The sequence below is a fragment of the Orycteropus afer genome, unplaced genomic scaffold (genome assembly GCF_000298275.1).
Source record: "Orycteropus afer afer isolate SDZICR_OR568_19922 unplaced genomic scaffold, OryAfe1.0 scaffold00418, whole genome shotgun sequence".
Taxonomy (NCBI): Eukaryota; Metazoa; Chordata; class Mammalia; order Tubulidentata; family Orycteropodidae; genus Orycteropus; species Orycteropus afer.
In genome coordinates, this window is record NW_006922005.1 from 2,839,285 (window position 1) to 2,865,992 (window position 26,708).

Here is a 26,708-nt window from a genome sequence, read left to right on the forward strand (position 1 = left end):
GGGCTGGTGCGGGATCGGGCAGTGTTTCGTTCTGCTGTGCATGGGGTCGCTATGAGTCGGAAACGACTCGACGGCACTTAACAACAACAACAACAACAACCCCTACATATTATCTTTAATTCCTTTAATTATCTTCCTTGTTAACATACAAAATAATAATGTCACATTACATACATTTTAAAATTTCTGAAATTGCAATGAAAATCCAATTTTAATGTTAAATGTTTAGTCGTTTGAAAGACATAGCCAAGTATCAGTTTCATGGACAGAAGTGGGACAACTTTTTTTTTAAGAGCTTGTTTTACGTTCAACGTTATGTGTACATTTAGTTTCATTCCCCATTTACCATGTCCAACCCTAACCCAGTTTCCTCCCCTCCCTACCCTGTAACCCTCCCCCTATTCCCCTCATATTTATACACTCCTGTTTGTCCTGCATTTTCTCAACTTGAATGTTGGTCCTCTGGTGCCCCATGGTCTATTGCTCTAAGGGATGTATTACCATAGAGTATGTGGGTGTGTCATCCTGGGTTGAGTGGTCTGCGTGTACATTTGTTAACCATTGGGCTGAGAGCCAGCCCTTGGGGATGCATTTTATTCCAGGCACAGAATGTATTCCAGGGCCCTAGAATTGGGGGTCTCACCAGATTTCATCTGACCAATAATTCTGGTCTGAGTTTTTGGATTTTGTTCCACGTTTTGCCTCAGAAGTGGGCCAACTCTTAACATTTGCTAGAGATCCACAGAAAGTTTTACTTTAATTAGATACTATTCTTTATGGTGACTAGAAAGGTAGAATCAAGCTAAAATTGTAACAGTAAAGTAAAATGGTTTGGGAGATACGGGTTTCTGCAACAGAACTGTCACTCCAGGAATTGAGCCATCCGTGTGCTCTGTGTATTATTCTCCTTCTCACAGTGATGCCAGCATCTCATCTTTGGTCTTCTGGGTACCTTTGATTATCTTCATCATGTTGTTTATAGGATGAATCTAAACTACTAATTATGAAAAATTATCTCAGAAGCTGGCCACTGTGAGCTCTCTACCCTCAACTCTCTACATCTCCCCCAATTCTATCTTGCAGCCATCTAGAACTGTTTGAAGTTTCCAAAAAGAACCAAGTTCTTCCTTGCCTCCTGGCATTTGTACAGGTTCCCTTACGGCCTTTTACACCAAGAATGCCTTCCCAACTTTTTACGCTCCTGCCTCTAACTTTTCTTTAGGTGGTCAATTTCTGCAGGCCTTGAAAACTCAGTTCAGGTGTTAACTGATTTTGGAAAGTCTTCCAGGATCTCTTCAGTCTGATTTAGCAATACTTCCCCAACCCTATGTCTGACAGCCTGCTTCGGTATCTCTCACACTGACACCCCCACTCACATGCACACACACAAACCACACTTTCAGATCCTTATCCACTTACAATATTGTATAGTAATTATCTGTAAACCTGTTTGGTTTTGTCCACTTTCTCCAAGAAAACCTTCAAATGCTCAGTAATGATTTTCCAAGCATTCCTCTCTAAAATATGCTAATAATATTGACAAAGTCAAAGTTCTAGAAGTGTTAATGTTTTGCTATGAGAATTCAGTCATAAATGTGAGTGTTCCATCCCTCCTCAACTGTTTACAGTTTTTTGCTTAGTCATTCATTGAACACTCACTGAGGCCTTCTCTGTAACAAAAACTTTATTTGGAAACAGGGATACAAATGTAAGTAAACACAATCCCTGACATTACAAAGTTTCCAAACCACATTCCAGTTATCTAGTTCCAAACAACCCTATATTTGAGTAGATAGGAAAATTAAGTAATATACTTTTATTCTTCAGCTATGAAATAGTGATAACATCACAGGATTGTTGTGAGAATTATTTGAGCTAATAAATGTACAGTGCTGATAAGCATGTCAGCATATAGTATGCACTCAATGAATGTTATCCATCCAATGTAAGAATTATTATTTGTTAGTATTATCTTTTATTGTCAGTTTACTATTATAAGTTATGCATGAATATTCCCACTAATTCTCTGGGCAGATAGAATAACCTATCATTTCTATTCAAAGTCTGAGTTTAAGGATGTGAGCTTTACTGAAGTATCAGTCCCACCTCTGGGCAATAAATCCTAAGGAATCTCTCAGCATGGTGGCCAGGAAGTGAAGTAAGAATTTAGGGTAACGCTAAATTCTTTATTTTTTTTTGATTTATTGATTGTGATTTGGGTGTAAGTTTACATAGCAAATTGTTTTCTCATTCAATGATTCATAAACAGTTTGTTTTCTGACGTTCCCCACAATGTAACAGCACTCTTCCCACTTCCTCTCCCTCTTCATCATTTCCCTCTGTCCTTCTTTCTTATCTCTTCCTGTCTTCTGAGCTTTATCCCTGGACAAATGTTGCCCTTTTCATCTCATATGGTTGACAGTTCTGTGGAGTGCTCACTGCCCTCGTGTTATCGTTCACCTTATAGGCCTGTCTATAGTTAGGCTGAAAGTTGAGCCATGGGTGTGAGCTCAGTTTCAGGCTTAAAGAGTGTCTAAGGGCTATAGTCTCAGGAGTTCCATCAGTCTCTATCAGACTAGTAAGGTTGGTCATTTTTATAATTTTGAGTTTTGTTCCACATTTTCTTTTTCCTACTGTATCTGGAACCTCCTATTGTAATCCCAATCAGAGTGTTCAGCAGTGGTAGCCGGGCACCATCTATTTCTGGTTTCAGGGTTGTGGAGTCCTTTGGACTAATTATTACGTTGCATAGTTGATTTTTTTTTTTTTTCCATTCTTCTTTCCACTGGAGAGACCAATTGTTACGTCTTAGATGGCCACTCACAACCTTCCAAGAATTAAGTCGCTACTCACCATAGTATGATGGAGAATATTGTCTTTGTGGACTATATTATCCCAATTGACCTTAGGGTCCCCTGAGACTATGGTCCTGAGCCCCCATACGTAATGACTCATTCCTTCAAGGTGTTTGGCTATGGCTAAGATGTTTTCATAACTTTGCCTCCTATATGCTCTTCTATATTTGTGGATATATTTGCAGCACATATAAATACATATGTAGAAATATTCCATGTCAAACCTATATATATTTGAGTGTAGTCACATTTGACTTCCCAACCTTGTTCAGCTTGAGTCTCTTCCTATGTATCCCCCCACAGATTATTGTTATTACTTTTACTGTAGGACATGTATGTAATAGTGTTTACTTTTATTAGCTTTAACTCTTGTGTCCTTCCAGTATCTTCCTCTGCCTTGATCATTTTGTGCTGATCTACCCTTTATTTTATATTGCTCTTCCTCTCACCAAAGTTGGTATGCATTTACCTTCTAGTTAGTACCCTCTTCTTTTCCCTATTTTCCCTTCCTTTCTCTCCCTTCTCCTTCTGCCCTTGGTAACCTTCAAAGAATGATTCTCTTCTGTGTGTAAACCTTTTCTTAACTTTCGACAGTATGGAATCATATAATATTTGTCCTTTCAGGACTGACTAGTTTTACCCAGCACAATGTCCTCTAGATTCATGTATGCTATGACATGTTTTGAAGATTCACCACAATTCTTTAATGTTCCATAGTATTCCATCATGTGTATGTACAATTTGTTTATCCACTTACCTGTTGATGGTCACTTAGGTTATTGCTATCTTTTTAATACTATAAATAATGCTGTGATAAACATGGGCATGCATGTATCCATCCAAGTCACGGCTCCTTACTTCTCTAGGATATATCTCTAGGAATGGGACTGTTGGATCATATATTTCTATTTCTAATTCATAGTGCCTAAGGCATTTGTCTGCTAATCAGAAGGCTGGCAGTTCAAATCCACAAGCCAATCCTTGGAAAGATGGTTAGGTGTGTTAGACTGGGTTCCCTAGAGAAACAAAACCAGTAAAGCTTAGAGAGAGAGAGAGAGAGAGAGAGCGAATTGGGCAATCTACTTCTGTAATCATACTGCCTCGGAAACCCAAGAGGGGTTGCTATGAGTTGGGTCCGACTCGAAGGCAGTGTGCTTGCTTGCTTGCTTGCTTGCCATACCATTTTCCACAGTGCTTGTACCATTTTACACTACTTCCAGCAGTGTATTAGAGTTCTAGTATCTCTATACCCTTGCCAGCATTTGTTGTTTTCAGTTTTTGTTTTTTCACTTTGCTATCAATGCTTGGGTTAGATGGTGTCTTGTGTTTTCATTTGCATCTCTCAAATGGCTAATGCAACCCCCCTTGGTTTTCCGATGTGGTAAATCTTTATGGAAATAGATTGCCCAGTCTTCTTTCCATGGAGTGGCTGGTGAGTTTGAACCACCAACTTTCTGGTTAGCTGTCAAATGCCTTAGGCACTATGCCACCAGAGCACCTTAGGAGGTTAAATAATGCATTGGCTGGGATTGGCTAATGATTGTGAACACTTCTTCATGTGTTTGTTGTTGTTGGCTGCCTGAATGTCTTCTTTGGTGAAATGTCTGTTCAGGTCCTATGCCAACTTTTTAATTTTATTTTTTTGTTTTTGTTTTTGTTGTTGATGTGTTGGAGTTTTCTATAAACTTTAGAGATTGGTCCCTTGTCCAATATGTTGTTGTCAAAATTTTTTTCACAGTCTGTGGGTTCTTTTTTTAATTCTTTCAGGAAAGTCTTTCAATGTGTGTAAATGTTTAATTTTTAGGAGGGCAGGTTGTCTAATTTGTCTTCTGCTACATGTGCATTTTTGGTTATGTTTGATAGTATATTTAGGCCACATATTAGGGCCCCTAAGTTGCTCCTGTTTTTTCTTTGATGAACTTTATAGTTTTAGGTGTTAGTTAAATCTTTGATCTGTCTTGAGTTAGTTTTTATATAGGTGAGAGAAATAGAAATGGTTTCATTTTTATGCAAACAGAAATCCAATTTTGCCAGCACCATTTGTTAAAGAGATTATTTCTTTCCCATTTACTGGGTTTTGACTCTTTACCAAAGATCAGCTATCCATAAGCAGATGGATTTACTTCTGTATTCTCAATTCTGTTCCTTTGGTCTATGTATCTGCCACTGTACCAATACCAGGCTGTTTTCACTACCATGGCTGTATAGCAGATTTTGAGATTGGAGAGTATGACACCTCCTACTGTTTTCTTCTTTAGTAATGCTTTACTTATCCATATAAAGTTGATGATTAATTTTTCCATCTCTCTAAAGAATGATAATGGAATGTGAATTCAGATTGCATTATATCTAGATTGCTTTGGGTAGTATTGATATTTTCACATTGTTAAGTCTGCCTGTACACCATGAGTATGGTGTATTCTTCCATTTATATAGGTCTCTTTTGGTTTCTGGTTTCTTGGAGTAGGGTATTATAAGGAGCTCTGGTGGTGTAATGCCTACGGCATTTGACTGCTAACCAGAAGGCTGGCAGTTCAAACACACCAGCCATTCCTCAGAAGGAAGACTGGGCAATCTACTTCTGCAGTGATATCACCTTGGTTCCAACTTGACAGCAGTGAGTTTGTTTGTTTGTTTGTTTTGAGTTGGGTATTATACTTTTTCTTCTATATGTCTTTTGTATCTCTCATTAGATTGATTCCTAAATACTCCATCTTTTGGGTAGGTATTGTAAATGGTATTGTTCTCCTGATTTCCTTTTCAGAGTCTCTATATTACTGTAGAGGAGTGTGATTTCTGTATTATTTATGTGATGGAATATGTTAATTGTTTTTCAAATGTTGAACCATAAATCCACTGAGTCATGATGTATTGTTTTTTTGATATGTTGTTGGATTCTATTGGCTAGGATTTTGTTGAGAATTTTGCTATCAATTTTCATGAGGAATATTGGTCTGTAATTTTCATTTTTAGTGATGCCTTTCCTTGGTTTGGCATCAGTATATGCATGCTTCATAGAATGAGTTTAGGAATACTCCATCCTTTTCTATATTCTGGAATGGTCTGAGTAGAATTAATGTCAGCTCTCCTCTGAATGTTTGACAGAATTTGCCAGTGAAGCCATCTGGGCCCAGACAGTTTGTGTATGTGTGTGTGTGGTGGTGGTGGTGGGGAGGGAGTGTAATATTTTTTAAATGACCTCTTCAGTTTCTTCTTTTGTAATGGGTCTACTCAAATTTTCTACCTCAGACTGTGTTATTTAGGGCAGATAGTGTGTTTCTAGAAATTTGTCCATTTCTTCTAGGTTTTCAAAGGTATTGGAGTATAGTTCTTCAGAGTATTCTATTATTATCTTTTCTTATTTCAGTAGGTTCTGTGGTGACATGGCCTATTGCATTCCTAATTTATGTTACGTGAATCTTCTTCTCCTTTATAAAATTTGACAGTAGTTTGTCAATTTTACTGTTGTTGTTGTTGTTATGTGCTGTCGAGTCAGCCCTGACTCATAGCGACCCCTCCTTGGGTTTCCCAGGCAGTATCACTACGGAAGTAGGATTGCCCAACCTTCCTTCCGAGGAGTGGCTGGTGGGTTTGAACCGCCAGCCATCTGGTTAGCTAGTCCTTACAAAGAACCAACTTCTAGACTTGTTGATTCTTTCTCCTGTTTTAATGTTTCATTGATTTCTCCTTGTATCATTATTATTTCCTTTCTTCCGGTGAGGGTAGGTTTCTTTCCTATTCTTTTTCTAATTGCTGAAAGTGTTAGGTTAAGGAGTTGACTGTGGGTTTTTTTCTTTCTATGATGTGTTTATTGTGTAAGTTAAATTGTTCTCTGAGTTCTGCTATTCCGGTGTCCCAAAAATTTTTGTATGTTGTTTTTTTTAAATTTTTATTGTGATTTGGATGAAAGTTTACAAAGCAAATTAATTTTCCATACAGCAGTTCATACACATTTTGTTTCATGATATTGACTGGAATTCCCCACATTGTAACAGTTCTCTTCCCACTTCCTCCCTATAGTTACCTCTCCCCTGTGTCCTTCCCTCCCACGCACTTCTGCCCTAAGCTATCTCCCTCTACAAACACTGCTCTTCTGTTCTTCGGCGATTGAACACTCCAAGGAGTGTATTTACCTGAAATAAATGTTCATCCCATCTGCTTGTCTATTATTTGGCTGGAAGCTAAAGGAGTGAGTTCAGTTCCAGACGTGAAGGGTAACTAGGGGCCACAATATCAAGGGTCTCATCAGGCTCTATTAGACCAGTAAACTTAGTTGTGGTTGTTGTTGTTTTTTAATGATGTTCAGTTTTTTTCCACATTGTTCTTACACTCCATCCAGGATCTCCTGGGCTGATCCCTTTCCGAGTGGTTGACAGTGCCAGCTGGACACCATCTAGGTCTTCTGGTCTCATGGTCATATAGGGTGAGGATCACATGGTCTATGAGTCCCTTGCACTAACTGTTTCCATGCTTCTTTGGTTTTCCTCATTCTTCTTTGCTCTGGACAAGGAAAAACCCATCATTGCAAGTTTTTAAGATTCCAGACTCTACTCACCAAAGTAGGATGTATAACTATGTTTTTGTGTAGTATGTTATGCCAATTGTGCTTGATGTCTCCTGCAACCATGGTCCCAAACCCACAGGTCCAAGTACTAGCTCCCTCCCTCCTTCTTGTGGCCAAGAAGTCACCAAAACCTTGCTCCTTGTCAGCTTTACTGTATACCTGGACATTCTTACAGCACATACAAATAAGCATGTAGAAACATCATCAGCCAATCCTACACATGGTCACGGGCACACTTCCCCCTGCCTAGACATATCTGATCATTCAGCCTATCCACTTATCTATCCACCCATAGATCAATGCTTGCCATCCCTGACAATGCAGTACTGTACATACAAAAGGGTTCATCTTTGTTCTCTGTACCTTTCATGTACCTCTCTCTGTCTTCCTCTTCCTCAGTGCTACTGTGTTGATCACTCACTTTTGGTACATTGTCTATCCCTTCACCTAAATCAATACTTGTTTCTACCTATCTAGCAGCGTTCCCTCCTCTCACATAATATCCCTGGTAACCAACAAAGAAAGCTTCCTTCTATATATAAACTTTTCCTTGACTTTTTATAATAGTGAACTTATACAGTATTTGTCCTTCTGTAATTGACTTATTTCACTAAATATAATGTCCTCCAAGTTCATCCACATTATGTGGTGTTTTGCAGATTCTACATTATTCTTTAGTGTTGCATAGTATTCCATTGTGGGTATGTACCACAGTTTGCTTATTCATTCTTCTGTTGATGGGGATTTAGGTTGTTTCCATTTCTTTGCTATTGTGAATAGTGCTGCAATGAAAATGGGTAGCATATATCGGTTCTTGTCCTGGCTCTCACTTCTTTAGGATATATACCTAGTAATGAGATGGCTGGATCAAATGATATTTCTAATTCCAACTGAAGGAAACACCATGCTGATTTTTCCCAGCAGCTGTATCATTTCACAGTCCCACCAGCAGTGTGTGAAAGTCCCAGTCTTTCCACATCACTGGCAGCATTTGTTATTTTCTGTCTTGTTTAACTTAGTTATTAGTAGTAGGGTGAGATGCTATCTCATTGTTGTTTTGATTTGCATCTCTCTAATGGCTAATGATCAAGAATATTTCTTCATGTGTTTGTCGCTGCCTGAATATCTTCTTTGGTGAAGTGTTTACTCATGTCTTCTGCCCATTTTTGAATTGAATTGTGTGTTTGTTTGTTGTTGAGGTGTTGGAGTTTTCTATAAATAATAGAGATAAGTCCCTTGTCAGGTATGTAGTTGTCAAATATTTTTTCCCAATCTGTAGCTTCTCTTTTTACTCTTTTGGAGAAGTCTTTGGAAGCACATAAAAATTTAATTTTTAGAAGGTCTCAATCACCTATTTTATCTTCTGCTGTTGGTGCATTTTGGGTTATAGACTTTATAGTCTATTTATGTCACAGATTGTTGTTGTTGTTGTTATGTGCCATCGAGTCAGACCCGACTCATAGTGACCCCTCCTTGGGTTTCTGAGGCAGTATCACTGCGGAAGTAGATTGCCCCATCTTTCTTCCGAGGAGTGGCTGGTGGGTTTGAACCGCCAGCCTTCTGGTTAGCAGTCAAGTGCCTTAGGCACTATGCTACCAGAGCTCCATGTCATAGATTAGGGCCCCTAAATTTGCCTCTATTTTTCCCTTAAGGAACTTTATACTTTCAGGTTTCACATTTAAATCTTTGATACATCTGGAGTCGCTTTTCATGTATGGTTTGAGGTATGGATCTTGTTTCATTTTGCTCCAAATACTAGTTTTACTAGCACCATTTCTTAAAGAGAGTATGTCTTCCAATTTAATGGATTTCAGTCTTTTGTCAAAGATAAGCTGACCATAGGTCACTGTATCTATTTCTGGGGTTTCAATTCTATTCCACCAGTCTGTGCGTCTGTCGTCCTACCAATACCAGGTTGTTTTGATGACTGTGGCTGTATAGTAGGTTTTGAGATCTGGGAGTGTGAAACCTCCTACTTTGTTCTTCTTCTTTAATAGTGCTTTATTTATCTGAGGTCTCTTTCCTTTCCATATAAAATTAGTGACTGTTTTTTCCATATCCTTAAAAATGTTGATGGGATTGCATTAAGTGTATAGATTGCTTTGGCCAGCAATGACATTTTCACAATGTTTAGTATTCTTATCCACAAGCAGCTTATGTCTTCCATTTATGCAGATCTCTCATCATTTCTTGAAATAGTGTTTTATAGTTTTCTTTGTACAGGTCTTTTGTGTCCCTGGTAAGATTTATTCCCAAGTATTTTATTTTTTTGGTTGTTGTTGTTGTTGTTATGTGCTGTCGAGTCAGACTGTAAATGGTATTGATTTCCTTATTTCCTTTTCAGCAATCTCTTTGCTGGTGTAGAGGAATCCAACTGATTTTTGGATGCTGATTTCACATCCTGCCACTATGCTAAATCTCTCAATTAGTTTCAGTAGTTTCTTTGCGAAGTCTCTTGGGTTTTCTAGGTATAGGACCATATCATCAGCAAATAGGGATAGTTTTACTTCTTCCTTACCAATGTGGATGCCTGTGATTTCTCTTTCCTGTCTTATTGCCTGGCTAGGACTCCAATACAAGGTTGAATAGAAGTGGTGACAGAGGGCATCCTTGTCTGGTTTCTGTTCACAAGGGGAATGGTTTCAGTCTCTCTCCACTAAGAGTAATGTTGGCTGCTGGTTTTGCATATATGCCCTTTATTACGTCGAGGAATTCCCTTCTATTGCTATTTTTCTGAGGGTTTTCATCAGGAATGGATGTTGGATTTTATCAAATACCTTTTCTACATAGGTTGATATGATCATGTGGTTCTTTTATTTTACTTATATGATGGATTACATTGATTATTTTTCTAATGTCGAACCATCTTTGCATAACTGGTATGAACCCCATTTGGTCATAATGTATTATTATTATTGATATGTTGTTGGAGTCTATCGGCTAGGATTTTTTGAAGATTTTTGTGTTTATATTCATGTGGGATATTGGTCTGTAGTTTTACTTTTTAGTGATGTCTTTGCCTGATTTCAGTTATGCTTGCTTCATAAAATGAATTTGGAAGAATTCCATCCTTTTCTATGTTCTGGAATTTGAGGAGGATTGGTGTCAGTTTTTCTCTGAATGTTTGGTAAAGTTCTCCAGTGAAACCATCTGGGCCAGGATTTTTATTATTATTATTATTGGTAATTTTTTTATGACCTGTTGAATTTCTTTTGTTATGAGTCTGTTCAAATTTCTACTTCAGTCTGTGTTAGTTTAGATAAGTAGTACGTTTCTAGAAATCCATCCATTTCTTTTAGATTTTCAAATTTGTGGGATTACAGTTCTGCATAGTATCCTGATACTACCCTTTTTATTTCAGTTGGTTCTGTTGTGATGTTGCTCAATTCATTTCTTATTCGTGTTATTTCTATTCTCTCCCTCTTTTCCTTTGTTAAGTTTGCCAGTGGTTTCTCAATTTTATTCACCTTTTCAAAAAACCAACTTCTAATCTTGTTGATTTTTTTCTATTGTCTTTTTCTATTTTCAGTTTCATTTATTTCTGCTCAAATCTTTATTATTTCTTTTCTCCTGGTGACTATAGGCTTTTCTTGCTGCTCTTTTTCTAATTGTTGGAGATGCTGGATTAAGGTGTTGATTTTGGCTCTTTCTTCTTTTTTGATGTGTGCATTTATTGCTATACAATGGCCTTTGATCCTTGCTTTTGCTGTGTCCCAAAGATTTGGGTAGGTTGTGCTTTCATTCTCATTTGATTTAAGGAATTTAAAAATATTTCTTATATTACCCAATGGTTTTTAAAGAAGGTGTTATTCAGTTTCCACGTATTGGTTCTTTTTCCATTGATCTTCCTATTGTTGATTTCTAATTTTATAGCATTGTGACCTGAGAAGATGCTCTGCCATATTTCAATGTTTTTAAATTTATTGAAGCTTGCTTTGTGGTCTAACATATGGTCTATCCTGGAGAATGTTCCATGTGCACTGGAAAAGAATATATATTGTCCTGTTGTTGGCTGAAATGATCTGTAGATGTCTGTAGGGTCAAATTAGTGGACTGCATTGTTCTTCTGCATCTTTATTGAGTTTCTTTCCAGTTGTTGTATCTTTCATTGAAAGTGGGGTATTAAAACCTCCTCCTATGACAGTGGAGTCATCTATTTATCTTTTAATCCAGTTAAACTCTGATTTATGTATTTGGGTGCTCTTTCATTTGGGTGTGTAGATATTTATTATGGTTATGTCCTCCTGTTCAGTCAATCCTTCAATCATTATATAACTTCCTTCCTTGTCTCTTATGGAGCTTATTGTGTTACAGTCAATTTTATCAGAAATTAATATTGCCACTCTTGCTCTTTTTTGATTGCCATTTGCTTGATATATCTCTTCCAACCTTTGATTTTTAGTCGACTTTTGTCTTTGTCTCTAAGGTGTGTCTCTTGTAGAGAGCATATTGATGCGTTATGTTTTCTTATCCAGTCTGCAACTCTCTGTCTCTTGAATGGTGCATTTACTCCATTGACATTCAGTGTAATTATCAGTAAGTATGAATTTGTTGCATTCATTTACTTAAATGTGTTTTTGTGGTGTTGCTGATTTCTTTGCCCTATATAATTTTCCATGCTGAGCTCATTTTGTTTATGAATTGTGCTATTATTTTATTCATTGCTACCTTTTTAGTGTTTGCTAAATATTTGTGCTTGTCTTTTTCATTGTGATGCAAAGGTTTATTATTTCTCTTTGAGGTACCCTGTGATTTATTAATTTCTTCCCAAGTTTAGAACAATCTGTTATATCTCAAAATTGTCATGACTTCCTCACCAGGTAGAAGTTCTATAACCACACTATTTTATCCCTCTTTTTGGTTTGTAGTTATCCTCATATGCCAATCAATGTCTCTAGTTCCCTGTTTACAATCTTGTAAGCTTATGTTACTTTGGATACTTCCATAACTGGGTTGGTTTCTAGGTCATGTCATCATGTGTATTAATAGTTGGTTATTGTTTGCTGTTGTTGGTTCTGTCCAAAAGACTTCTTTTAGCATCTCTTGTAAGGTTGGTCTGGTTTTAACAAATTCTCTTAATTTCTAATTATCTGGAAATGTCCTAATTTCACCATCATATTTGAGGGACAGTTCTGCTAGGTATATACTTCTTCTTAGTTGGAAATTTTTTTCTTTCAGGATTTTATATACATCATCACATTGCCTTCTCACCTGCATAGTTTCTACTGAGAAATCAAAACTTAGTCTTATTGGTTGCCCTTTATAGTAACTTCGTTTTCCTTATGCTGCTTTCAGGGTTCTTTCTTTATCTTTGGTTTTGGTGAATTTGATTTTGATATGTTGTGGTGATTCTCTTTTGGGGTCTATCCTGTTTGTGGTTCGTTGAGCTTCTTCAATGGATATATTCTTGTCTTTTATCATATCAGGGAAATTCTCTTCCAACAAACCTTCAACAATTTTTTCAGTGGCTTTATTTGTCTCTTCCTGTTCTGGAATTCTGATTTTATATAGGCTATTCCTCTTGATGGTATCCACATGAATCTTAGGCTTTCTTCATTTTGTTTTGCTCTTTCTTCAGATTGATCACTTTACAAAGTAGTATTGAGGTATCTGTCTTCATTCTCAGTAACTCTGTCTTTCATTGATTCAATTTTCCTCCTTTGCCCATTTTAATGTGTTATTTATTTCTGAAATTTTAATATTAATCTTCTGGATTTCTATCTGTAGATTTTGTATCATTTCTAATTTTTCATTAATTTTGTCATTTTATTCTTATATTGTCTTCTGAAATTATTCTAGGGTTTTGTCTATGTCTTAATTTTGCCAGTGTTTTCCTTGATCTGTCTCTCAATCTGTTGAAGGTACCTAAATATAATTCTTTTGAATTCCTTATCAGGGAGTTCCAATGCTTCTTTCCTCGGGGATGTTTTCTGGGTCTGTATTCTGGTCCCTTTTTCTTCTACTTCAGCTTTTTTGTGTGGAGTGTGATGGTCTGTTGTCTCCGAGACATTGTGATGTTATTGTATTTATATTTAATTGCTAATTGTTGGTGTGATTCAGCCAAGATATTTGTTTTCTGTTTTGTTTTGATGTATCTGAGTATGCAGGGTACTGTGCTATTTGCTAGTTGGTAGCACTTTTGAACTCACCACTTGTCTCCTTATAGGTATGATAGAGAATAAGAGTGGATATAAAGATCTCTGTTAGCTGTGTGTGAAGAGCAATGAAAGGTGAGTTGAGCTCATACTGCCAATCATCTATCATTGACCAGTTGGTGCAGAAGCAAGTGGTGGCTCTCACTCAGTAGGAGGGACTGCAGGAGGTGAGGGTATGGTTGGGTCATATGAGCGCAGCTGCTGTCTCTCATTCAGTTAGACAAAAACAATAATTAAGAAAAACACACAAAAAAAGTAAAAACAAGAGGACAAAAAACACACACCACATAAACACACAGGAACAATCACTTAAAAGGAAAAAAAAAGGAAAGGCAATAAATGAAATACATCAAAAAATACTTTTAAAAGACAAAATATAAATAGAAAAAGAGAAAAGAAAACAATCCTACATTATCTGGTGAAAGGGAGATAAGAGGAAAGAGCTAGAGTAAAAGAACAAAGAAAAAAGTGAGAAAAAGGAAAATAAGGGATGGGAAGAATCTAAAGAAAGAGAAACAATGGGAACCAGGAAAAGGGAAGAGAAAAATAACCCAAAAACTAGAACCTGGGAAGGGAAAAAGAAAGAATGAAAATAAAAAGGACAAACAAAAGAGTAATTTAAAAACTAATTAAAAACAAAAACCAAAAATATGGGGGAGGAGGCACAGGGTAGGGTACCTAGTCTCCATCAGAGCACAGAGATTGGGATGGAATTCCTGCCAGTCCAGAAGGTGAGTGAAGGTCAAGGATGGCCACACCTCTGTTCACCAAGAGGGTGTGTGGTATAAGAGGAACAAGGGAATATCGCACCTTTCCAGTTGTCAGCCTCCAGTGTGGTTGCCTTTGCTGTCCTCAGCAAGCTAAGCCTATTCTTAGGTTGCTGGGATCAGAACAATGCCACTTTAAATATCCAAAATGGCTACACTACTTGTAAATATTCAAAATGGCTGCACCCTCTGGACAGTTTAAAGTCCATAGCTCAGTTTGTCTCCTTCTTTGCTATTTCCCTTCTTAGTCATCAGCCACCAGTGCAGTTGTCCATGTAGCCCTTGGTGAGCAGGGCCAATTTTTAGGTTATTGGCCAAGATCCTAACACCACTTATAAATATCAAACTTGCCATGCCATTAGGACAGCTAGTAGCCCACAGCTCCATTTGTCTCTTTATTCACTGTTCATTCAATTTTTTCTACTAGATGGTATTTAATTCACTTCCGTATTCTTCCTTTCAAAGGTCAGGGCTCCAGGATTATCTTCTTTATCTATGTCAATTGGTTTCTTTTTTCTTTGTTGAAGAGAATCTATGTAACTTATTTATTTATTCCATCATCTTACCTGAAGTCTCTTAAGGACTTTTTTATTTCACTTTTTATTTTTTCTACCATCTAGTAGAGCTTTTAAGCAGGGTATTATTTATTATCCATGTGTTCAATTTTTTTTTCTTGATCTTCCTATTGTTGATTATATAGCATTGTGATCTGAGAAGATGCTTTGTATTATTTCAATGATTTCAAAATTTTTTTTAGTAGTGCATTCATTTTTATTTTTATTTTAAGAGATTTTAAGAGCTTGTTTTACATTCAAAGTCATGTGTACATTTAGTTTCATTCCCCATTCGCCATGTCCAACATTAACCCAGTCTCCTCCCCCCACTACCCTGCAACACTCTCCCTGTGCCCCTCATAATTACGCACTCCTGTTTGTCCTGCATTTCCTCAGTTTGAGTGTTGGTCCTTTGGTGTCCCATTATCTATTGCTTTAAGGGATGTATTACCATTGAGTGTGTGGGTGCAGCATCCTGGGTTGAGTGGTCTGTGTGTACATCTTGTTAACTGTTGGGCTGAAAGCCCACCCCTGGGGGTGAGTTTTATTCCAGGCGCCGAATGTATTTCAGGGCCATAGTATTGGGATTCTCACCAGACTTCATCTGACCAGTAATTCTGGTCATTATTGAGCTTTTGGATTTTGTTCCACGTTTTCCCTCCCACTCTATCCAGGATCTCCAGATTTGATCCTTTCCTGAGTGGTTGGCACTGGTAGCCGGGCACCATCCAGTTCCTCTGGTCTCAAGGGCCATTTTTTTTGTGTGTGCGTTCTTCTTCACTTCCAACGCTAGGAGACCATTAGCTGCATTCTAGATGGCTGCTTGAAAGCTTTTAAAACCCCAGTTGCTACTCACCAATGTAGGATGCGGCGCAATGCTTTTATGTATTTTGTTGTGCCAATTGAGTCTGGTGTATCCCAGTACTATGGTCCTGAGGTAGTAGCTCTATTGGATCTATCTCCCATAGTGTTGGGATGTCTGTGAGAGATTACTCTGTGTCTGTCTTCTATTGTTTCTGTAATGACTGCAGGTATTTTGTATCACTGGTGTCTGTACAAGATAAGCTGAGTCTACCCTTGGTCTAGAGTATACCTCTATTCACTGATCCCTGTCTGATCATGTCAGGTGTTTATGTGTTTATCTGTATAGCCTAGTGTTTGGTGTTAATGGCAATGTGGTATTGTGGACACATAGGTTGGTTTTAACATCTGCCGTCTATCTCTTATGTGCACAGTTCAGTGTCCTCTCTTTTCCCAATGTTATGGTAGTCATATATCCTTCCCGTATATCCCTTCCACTACCCATGTCAGTGTGTAAGCCCCAACTAGCCCTAAATTAATCCCTTTCCCCTCCCCATCCCGGCAACCTACTTGGTGAATTCCCTTTCCCAAGCAAACCCTTCTCTGTCTTTTTACAATAATGGGCTCATACAATACTTGTCCTTCTGCGATTTGACTTATTTCACTCAGCATAATGTCCTCCAGGTTTATCCATGTTGCAAGATGATTCGCATATCCCTCATTGTCTTTAATGTGGCACAGTATTCCATTGTGTGGATATACCATAACTTGGTTATCCACTCATCCACTGATGGGCATTTAGATTGTTTCCATCTCTTTGCTATGGTGAATTGTGCTGCAGTGAACACAGGTGTGCATACGTCTATTCGTGTGCTCTCTCTCACCTCTTTAGGTGATTCCTAGTAATGGAATTATTGGGTCAAATGGTATTTCTATTTTCAGTTTTTTAAGGAAACACCATACCATTTGCCACAATGGCTGTACCATTTTACAATCCCACCAGCAGTGCACAAGTGTTCCAATCTCTCTACAACCCCACCAGCATATGTTACTATCTGATCTGTTGAACTTTGCTATTATTGCTGGGGTGAGATGATATCTCATTGTTGTTTTGATTTGCATCTCTCTAATGATTAATGATCGTAAGCAATTTCTCATGTGTTTGTTGGCTGCTTGTATATCTTCTTTTGTGAAGTGTCTGTTCAAGTCTTTTGCCCATTTGTGAATTGGGTTATTTGTCTTTTTGGTGTTGAGGTGCTGAAGTTTTCTGTAGATTTTGGATATAAGTCCTTTGTCAGATATGTCACAGGCAAATATTTTCTCCCAATATGTAGGTTCTCTTTTTACTCTTTTGATGAAATCTTTTGATGAGCACAAGAATTTAATTTTTAAAAATGCTTTGTAGTATTACAATGTTTTCAAATTTTTTGAGGCTTGCTTTGTGGCCTAACATATGTTATATTCTGGAAAATGTTCCATGTACACTGATAAAGAATGTATACTGTGCTGTTGTTGAGTGGAGTGTTTGGTATATACCTATAAGGTCTGGTTGGTTGATTGTGTTGTTTAGGTTTTATACATGCATTGTAGTAAATTAAATGGTATGGATTTTCTAGCCATAGTCTTTATAACTCCCACTTTTCCATGAGCAACTGAGTAGCTGATTGTTAAGGTTATCCACCTGTATTTCTGTTGGAGCAGCACAAAGCAATCTTCTGGGAAGTTCGCTCTTACCCAGGTATGTGGAATTCTGATATTGGGACTGGTTAGTTTTGTCACTCTGCTAGGCTCAAAATGAGCTCTCCTACAAGTAGAAGCAATCTATCTCTCTGACTGCCAGCTGAGAGAGATGTGCTGCTGAGAGAGACATGCTACTGAGAGAGATGCCTGGCTGAGAGAGACAGTAGGCTGAGAGAGATTGAGCGTGTTCCTGAACTTGAATTGTAACCTGTTGCTTCCCTAATAAACTCCATAATCTGTGAGTTGTGTGTGGCCACTGCAGTGAATTATCAAACCCAGCAGAGAGGTGGTGGGTGCCATGGGAGGAATGGCTGGTGTGAAGGTTACTAAAAGGGCTGGAGTGTGGTGGCATGTCTGGCCTCATAAAAAAAAGGCCTTGGGCTGCCGATGGTGATTCTGTCATCCTCTTGGGTAGTTAGAGGAGATCAGAAGATGCCACCTCCTTACCCCTTTAGTAATATATCTTTGTTGAGTTTCTAATTTTCTTTCTTTCCCTCATTGAAAGTAGTGTACTAAAGTCTCCCACTGTTATTGTCAAGCTATTTCTCTTTTCAATTATATTAAAGTTTGACTTTTGTTTTGGGACTCTATCACTGAATATGTACATATTTATTATTATTATGTCCTCTTGTTGGATCAACCTTTTAACCAATACATAATGCCCTTCCTTTCCTTTTGCTGGTTTTTGCCTTAAAGTCCATTTTATCAGAAATTAATATTGCTACCCCTCCTTTTTTTGGTTGTCATTTACTTTATATGTTTTTCCAACCTTTGACTTTTAGCTTATTTTTGTCTTTGTGTCTAAGGTATGTCTCTTGCAGACAGCATTTTGATGGGTCATATCTTCTTATCCATTCTGCTACTCTCTGTCTCTTGACTGGTACACTTAAGCCATTTACATTCAGTGTAACTGTTGATAGGTATGCATTTAATATGGATTTCATTTTCCTGGGATCCACAATTAACACCCAAGGAAGCAGCACTTAAGAAATCAAATGACATACTGCACTTGGCAAATCTGCTGCAAAACAATTCTTAAAAGTGTTATAGAGCAAAAATATCCCTTTGAAGACTAAGGTGTGCCTGACCCAAGTCTTGGTACTTTCAATGGCCTCATATACAAGTGAAAGCTGGTCAATGAATAAGAAAGACTGAAGAACTGATGCATTTGAAGTGTTGTGTTGGTGAAGAATACTGAAAACACCATGGACTGCTAGAAGAACAAACAAATCTGTCTTGGAAAAACTATAGCCAGAATGCTCCTTTTAAAAACAAAAATGGCCAGACTTCATCTCACATACTTGGGACCAGTCCCTAAAGTAGGATATCATGGTTGGTAAATTAGAGGGTCAACAAAAAAGGAGAAGACCCTCAATGAGATGGATTGACACTGTGGCTGCAATGATGGGGTCAAGAATAGCAGAGATTGTGAGGATGGTGCAGGACAGGGCAGTGTTTCATTCTGTTGTACATAGGGTCACTATGAGTAGAACCTGACTCAATGGTACCTAACAACAATAACATGAACACTGCCATTTTCCTGTGGTTTCTGTATGTGTGTAGTGTTGATGATTTCTTTGTTCAATATATTTTTCTGCACTGAGTTCATTTTGTTTATGGATTTTCTTACCATTTCCTTCTTTGCCGCTATTTTAGTGTTTACCAAAACTTTATGCTTTTCTTATTTATTTTTTTGGTGAGAAGGTTTGTTAATTTTCTTTGAGGTTACCCTGTAATTTATTAATATTTCCTCAAGTTTAAAGCAGTCCATTCTATCTTGATATCATCTTAACTTCCTCTCTGTTTGTATGATCTGTAATTATATCACTTATTCCCTCTTTTTGTTTTGTAGTTATTATTATTTACAAATTGACATCTCTGGTTCATTATTTTCAATCTTGGAGGTTTATTTAATATTTGATACTTGTATGTCTCAGTTGATTTCTGGGTGATGTTATATGTTTTAATCTCTGTTGCAGTCTGCCATTGTTGAACTGTCCAAAGGACTCCTTTTAGCATCTATATAGTAAATATTAGTATGTTTTTCACAAATTCCCATAATTTCTGTTTATCTCTGAATGTCTCAATTTCTCCATCATATCTGAGGGACAGTTTTCTTAGATATATATTTTTTGGTTAACAATTTATTTTCTTTCAGGGTTTTATACATGTCATCCCATTGCCTTTTTGCCTGCAATGTTTCTGATGAGAAAGCAGAGATTAGTCTTATTGGTTCTCCTTTGTAGGTAATGTTTCATTTTTCCTGAGCTGATTTCAGGATTCTTTCTTTGTCTTTGATTTTGGAAAGTTGTATTATGATATGCCTTGGTGATTTTCTTCTGGAGTCTATCCCATTTGGGGTTTATTGACCTTCCTGAACACATATCTTTTTGTCTTTCATGATATTAAGGAAGTTTTCTTCCAACAAATCTTCAACAATTTTCTCAGTGCTTTTTTGTGTGTCTTTCTATTCTTTAATTCCAATCAGATGTAAGTTATTCCTCTTGATGTGTCCCTAATAATTTTTCAAAAAAAAACCAAAAAAAAAAAAAAAAAACCTCACTGCCATCAAGTTGGATCCAACTCATAGTGACCCCTCCTTAGCTTTCTGAGGCGGTATCACTATGGAAGTAGACTTCCTAACCTTCCTTCTGAGGAGTGGCTGGTGGGTTTGAACCTCCCTAATAATTTTTAGGCTTTCTTAATTTTTTTCTGTTCTTTTTTTTCTGATTGTTCCTATAATTTCACTAAATTAGTAGTGGGTATGGGTGGTACTGACCACTGAGAGGGTTGGTGGGCTCCTGCTCTATGGGATAAAAAAAGGGGGGGCAGGGGGAAGAGGAAGGAAAGAATAGAAGAAAAGAAAGAAGAGGGAAAACAAGAAGGAAGAGGAAAGAATTAAGAAGACGTGAAAAAAAAAGAAAAAGAAAAAACATTTAAAAGAAAAAAGCAGTATAGTAATGAAAAAATTGCTAGCTATCAAACATGTCTGCATGGGAATGCTCATCTGTGACTAGAAAAGGGCAGAACAGATACCGCTAACTGCATGTGCAGCAGGGGGAGGGCCAGCTGCTCTGAGAGAGACCAGAAAAGAAGAGAAAGGGAGTGTGAAGAACTAAGAAAAAGTGAAAAGGAAAAAAATGGCACCACACTGGCAGTAGGGGGGTTGACCACCTGCCAGGTGAGTGGGGTGTGGCAGGGGCCATGTCTTTGGTCATTAAGAGGTTACTCAAAGTAAGGGGTGAGGTCACACATCTCTGGTTGCCAAGCACTGATGAAAGTGCTGATGCAGTCATGGGCAAGAAGAGTCATTTATCGGTTCCTGCTCCCATCAGAATGCTACTTGCAATAATTTAAAATGGCCATGCTGTGCCAGCTGGCAATTTACCACTCCCTGTTCACTGTTTTTGTTCAGTCTCTTCCTCTTGTCAGTATGTGTCTCCTTTATTATCCTTTCCTCTGAAGCTCTGGATTCTAGGACTGCCATCTGTATCCAGTTCTCTTGGTTTCCTGAGTCTGAATAGCATATTTGCCTGGTGTGCCATCTTGAATCCTTTGTCAAATTCTTTTTTAGACAGCCAATTCACTATTTTTGGTTTTTGTTTTGTCTAATTTTTATCTTTCTCACAGATGACTTTTAAGGTAAGTAATATTTGGCAACATACTATCATAAAACGTATGTTGTTGAGCAAAGAGTCACTTTGAAGAATAAAGTGTGCCTGATCCAAGCCATGGTATTTTCAGTAGCCTCACATGCACGTGAGAATTGGACAATAAATAAGGAAGATCACAGAAGAACTGATATATTTGAATTGTGATGTTGGTAAAAGAATATTGAATGTACCATGAATTGCTAGAAGAATGAACAAATCTGTCTTGGAGAAAGTACAGCCAGAATGCTCCTTAGGAGCGAGAATGGTCAGCCTTTGGTCATGTTGTCAGAAGGGACTGGTCCCTGGAGAAGGCTATCATACTAGGAAAAGTAGAGAGTCAGCAAAAAAGGGGAAGCTCTTCACTGAGATAGAATGACACAGTGACTGTGACTATGGGCTCAACCATGGCAATGATTTTGAGGATGGTGCAGGGCTAGCTAGTGTTTCAATCTGTTGTACATAGTATCACTGTGAGTCAGAACTGCCTCAATAGCACCTAACAACATTTGGCAACATACTATCATAAACGGAATGTTGACTCTTTTTGTTGTTGTGTGCCATGAAGTCAATTCTCACTCACAGTAACTTCCCCATAGGATTTCTGAGGCTATAATCTTTATGGGAGCAGACTGCTAATTTTTTTCTCCCATGGAAGCAGCTAAAAAAACAAAAAAACAAAATCGCTGCTATAGAATTGATTTGACTCATAGTGACCCTTCCTTGGGTTTCCGAGGCACTATTTGTACAGAAGTAGATTGCCCAGTCTTCCTTCCAAGGAGTGGCTGGTGGGTTTGACCCAACGGCCCTCTGGTTAGCAGCCAAATGCCTTAGGCACTATGAAATAGCTGGTGGATTGTAAACACAGACCTTTTGATTAGCAGCTGAGCACTTAACCTTTATAACACTGGGGGTCCTTACAAAATGAATAAACTTTATAAGGGATAAACCAAAACCTAACTTAGTGCTGTTGAGTCAATTCTGACTTACAGCAACCTTTAAATATTGTTTAAAAGTAAAGTATTATATTTTTGGAAAGTAAAAAATTCATAAAAGCTAAAAAATTTAAAATGAAAAATGTAAAAAAAAATCTTCTTATATCATAGTCATTATTTTTATTTTTTAAGTATTTATTGACTATGTCTAGTGTTTTTTGTTGAAACCATCTGACCATCCTAACAATCTAGTGGAGGAGTTCAGTACACACTCTGTAAATGTATTGTTACTATACTCTTCAATAAATGCTAATGATAAAAGGATATGGAAGCATGTAAGAGAACCTTCTAACCCAAATGAGTAAGAGATAGTCAGAAGGCTTCTCTAGGTGACAGTGGAGACTTGAAGGATGAATAAAAGATAGTGGGGAAGAAAGAAGAAAAGGAAAGAGCAATGGAAGAAGAGGAAACATCCCAAAAAACAAAAGAAGACCTAAGGTGAAGACCTAAGGCACCTGGGTACACTCAAGTGGAGACATTTAATAAATTATTGCCTATGTATCAGTTGTTGTTGTTGTTATGTACCATCGAGTTGGACCCGACTCATAGTGACCCCTCCTTGGGTTTCCAAGGCAATATCACTTTGGAAGTAGATTGCCCCATCTTCCTTCTAAGGAGTGGCTGGTGGGTTTGAACCGCCAGCCTTCTGGTTAGCAGTCAAGTGCCTTAGGCACTATGCTACCAGAGCTCCTGGCTATGTATCTAGTACAGACCAAAGCTCAAGATCTAGGCTAAAATAAAGACACACGCAGAGACACATAAAACTCTGGGAAAAGCCAACAAATAGGAACAAGTGTACAAAGAACACAAGTTTACACAAAGAGATTTTGAGAAGCAGTAGCTAGAATTAAGAGGAAAGATAGGGCACAGAAATTTCAAGGAAGCTAAGAGGTTTTCTTCAAGAAAACGGCAACAATGTCAAATGCTCCTTAAAATGTCTTCTAAAGTAAGGGTTATTAAATATCTATGTAGTGAGCACTTAAGTCATTGGAGACAAGAACAGATTCAGAGTAGAAAATTTAATCAGACAATAGCAATTTAGGGAGTGAATAGGAGGTTGGGAAGAACAAAAGGACTCTCTCAAGTATCTTCCTGTTTAAATGATTAAGTCTCCAACTTACATACTGATTTTTATTAAGTTCATTCCTGCATATTTAAGATAAAATGGATAGGACTTCATGATTAATTGATGTCAAGGTAACTACCAAATCTGTAAGTTGTTGTCACCCCCTCCTCCCCATCTAATCATCACAGCATCAAAATACATACTATCTACAATGTAACTGGATGCCTCAAATTAATTTTATGATAAAAGCATGACATTATTCCATAGAAATATGTGCACATTTTGGGAATTCATATTATGTTTAGTTTTCTTTTTTAGGGAGGATGTAGTGATGGATTGCAAAAGTGGTTTATAATTAGGCGACCATACTCTGTTTACCTGGGACTGTCCTGGTAGAACCTTATTTTCCTGGTGTAGCAGATCTTCTATTTCAAAAGTGTCCTGGTTTACACAATAAAGTATATGATCACCTTACAAGCCTCTTTCAAAGAACTATTATCTCAAGTTATTCTAGTAAAGAATATAGAATAAAATTCCAAAGAGATGCTCTAGAAAACTCCTACTATATAAGAGTTTCTGTTACTACCAATACTTAAGAGAAAAATAAATAGAAATGTACAAACCTTTTGGAGATATGGCCATATTGACATTATCACAATAGAAAACCCTATGAAGAGGCAAAATCTGTTATTTATACTTATAATAATCTTGTCACTATGACTCAGATAAAATTTTTTTGAACTACAGCATGGATTTTAAAATATCAAACTGACAAATTTATGCATACAAATGCTAATTTATCAAGCAATGACATTTTACTTATCAGAAGAAAAATAAACACTCAAGGCTTAAAAATAGCATACAGTTCTGAGCATAATTAATACAATAAAAACAGAAGACCTTTCTTCTCATTCACATGCCTTTACTGTAAATGAAAGTTTTTTTTTTTTAGTTTTTTGTATCAGAAATGAATAGAAGGAAGGCCACTTGATTATAGAGGCAGTATTAGGCCTCTAGTCTGTTATTTGACGAAGGAAAATGATCATCTACAGGGGGCAGTGGCTATAAAGAACCAGGATATTTCAAGATGGTCCTACCTCATAAGAAAATTCATTATCTCTTTTAGGCTTTACTGCCTGAGAACTGAAATAATAAACTCCCATGTTATTTGTCAATTTTAAATGTTAGGTGCATCCAATCAGAAATTCTATAAAGACAATTATTATTTGTAAACAGCTTTACTGAGATATAATTCACATAACATGTAACACACCCACTTAATGTGTACAATGCAATGATTTTTAGTATATTCACAAAAAGTATAACCGTCACCACAGTCAACTCTAGTCAGTTGGTTCATTACTTCAAAAACAAACCCAGGACCCTTTAGCTATCATGCCTCTGTTCTAGGCCCACCCTCTACCTCCAATCACTAATCTACTTTCTGCATCTATAGATTTCCCTATTTTGAAGTATCATATGAATGGAATTGTATAATATGCGGTATTTTATGGCTGGCTTCTTTCACTTAGTATAATATTATCAAGGTTTATCCATGTTGTAGCATGTTATCAATATTTCATTCTTTTCAAAAAGCTTATTTTTAAAATAATTTAGTCATTAGTTTCATTTTAGTATATTTTGTTTGTTTGCTTGTGGTGAAAATATATACATCAAAATGTTTGCCAGTATGACAAATGGAAATGGTAAACACAGGAAGGAATAAGGAAGAGTGCTGCAAGACTGTGGGCACTGCAAACAACATCACAAAACAAAATGTGTATGAATTGATAAAAACGAATTTGCTCTGTAAACTTTTATACAATCCACAATAAAATGTCTAAAAAAAAAAAACCTCTAAAAACATTTGCCAGCAAAACAACTTCCATATTTATAATTTGATGGCATTGATTAAATTTTTCATGTTGTGCCACTATTCTTGCTATCCTTTTCCAAACTATTCCACAACCATTAATGTAATCACTGTAGTATATTTTTAATTAGCACATTGATGAAAACAGGACTGAAAGAAGCCAATTAATATTTGAAATCAAGGCTACAATTGCAAACAAGAAAACTGTAAACAAGTAAAATGTTTAATACTCCAATTACAATCTAAACTAAAAATATTTTTTTTGTTGTTAAATTATTTGAAATTATTTTTTTATAATTTTAGATAAATACTAAAAATTAGAAATCTTTTTTGAAGGAAAAAAAATCTAATTTATAGTTGACATTGTTACCTAACAAAATCCATTTGCTCCTTTTTAATTTTTTATTCAGAGAGCTCCAGTAGCATAGTGCCTAAGGCACTTGACTGCTAACCAGAAGGCTGGCGGTTCAAACCCACCAGCCATTCTTCAGAAGGAAGGCTGGGCAATCTACTTCCGTAGTGGCCCTAGGGGATGGCCTCAGGCCTAAGGAAGTCACCTGCCACACCCAAGGTTGTCTGTTCAAACCCATCAGCTGCTCCCCACCAGATAGCTGGGCCTTCTCTTTCTCGACTCAGCCCTCCTGGGAAACCCAAGGAGGACTCGCTAGGAGTCTGATCCAGTCAGTTGGGAGGTGTTTTTAGGAGCTCTGGTAGTGTAGTGCCTAAGGCACTTGACTGCTAACCAAAAGTTTGGTGGTTCAAACCCACCAGCCACTCTTCCGAAGGAAGGCTGGGCACTCTACTTCTATAGTGATACTGCCTTGGAAACCCAAGGAGGGGTCACTATGAGTTGGGTCGGACTCGACGGCACATAACAACAATAACAACAACTTTCATTCAGGTATCCATCACTCCTTCACAAAGCTACAAGCTTCAGGGGAAACTGTTCAACACCCCAACTCCAGAGGGTAGAACCTGATTAAAATAAAATATTCAATTAGGGTAATCCCATTATCCTAGTTGATGATGGGTTTAGAAATTGACAGGTAGCCCAGTTCTGACTAATAAGAAATGAAGGCAGATCTACTTGGGGACTTCTGGGAAAAAAACTCCTCATCCCTGAAGAGGTTACAAAAAAATGTCTCTTTTGGTCAATGGAAGTTATTGACCAAAAGGGAAGGAATGTGACACCTGGAACTGCTGTAACTATCTCGCTATAGGCTATATATGAATACAATGTGCAGAAGAGGGCAATAACAGAAAAATTATTGAGAAGAAATGTTATAAGAAATGACTAATTATAAAGCACTAAATTATGTTACTACTTAGGCCAATTTGAATCAACTTTTGTTTCCTGATATTTGCAGAAGGCATGCTAATGGATACACAACCCAAGATAAAAATTTATTACAAAGGATTGTTAGAAATATCTTTCATCTTGAACTTTTCTTTAGTTTTGTCTTTATTTAAAATATGTTTTTACCCAGTCTTAAATCATGCACAAGGTTGTCAAGTAAGAGAGAACAGAAGAGTGACTAAGCTAAACAGAAAACAAATGAAAAACAATTTAGAAATAATGATCCTGGTTCCGGCAAGATGGCGGACTAGGCAGAAAGACTGTACAGACCCTCTTCAACAAAGAAAAAGGAAACCAATTAACACAGACACCGAAGATAATCCTGGACCCC

The 26,708-nt window shown here is 37.3% G+C and overlaps 1 protein-coding gene across 1 annotated transcript in view; it reads right to left on the reverse strand.

Annotated features, from left to right (window-relative positions):
* MFSD8 (major facilitator superfamily domain containing 8) overlaps positions 1-26,708 on the reverse strand; it is a 102,087-nt gene that overhangs the window by 31,057 nt on the left and 44,322 nt on the right. The window contains exon 3 of the mRNA XM_007953838.2: positions 23,771-23,814. Within this exon, the coding sequence (XP_007952029.1) occupies positions 23,771-23,814 (44 nt within the window). The remainder of the gene's footprint in view (positions 1-23,770; positions 23,815-26,708) is intronic.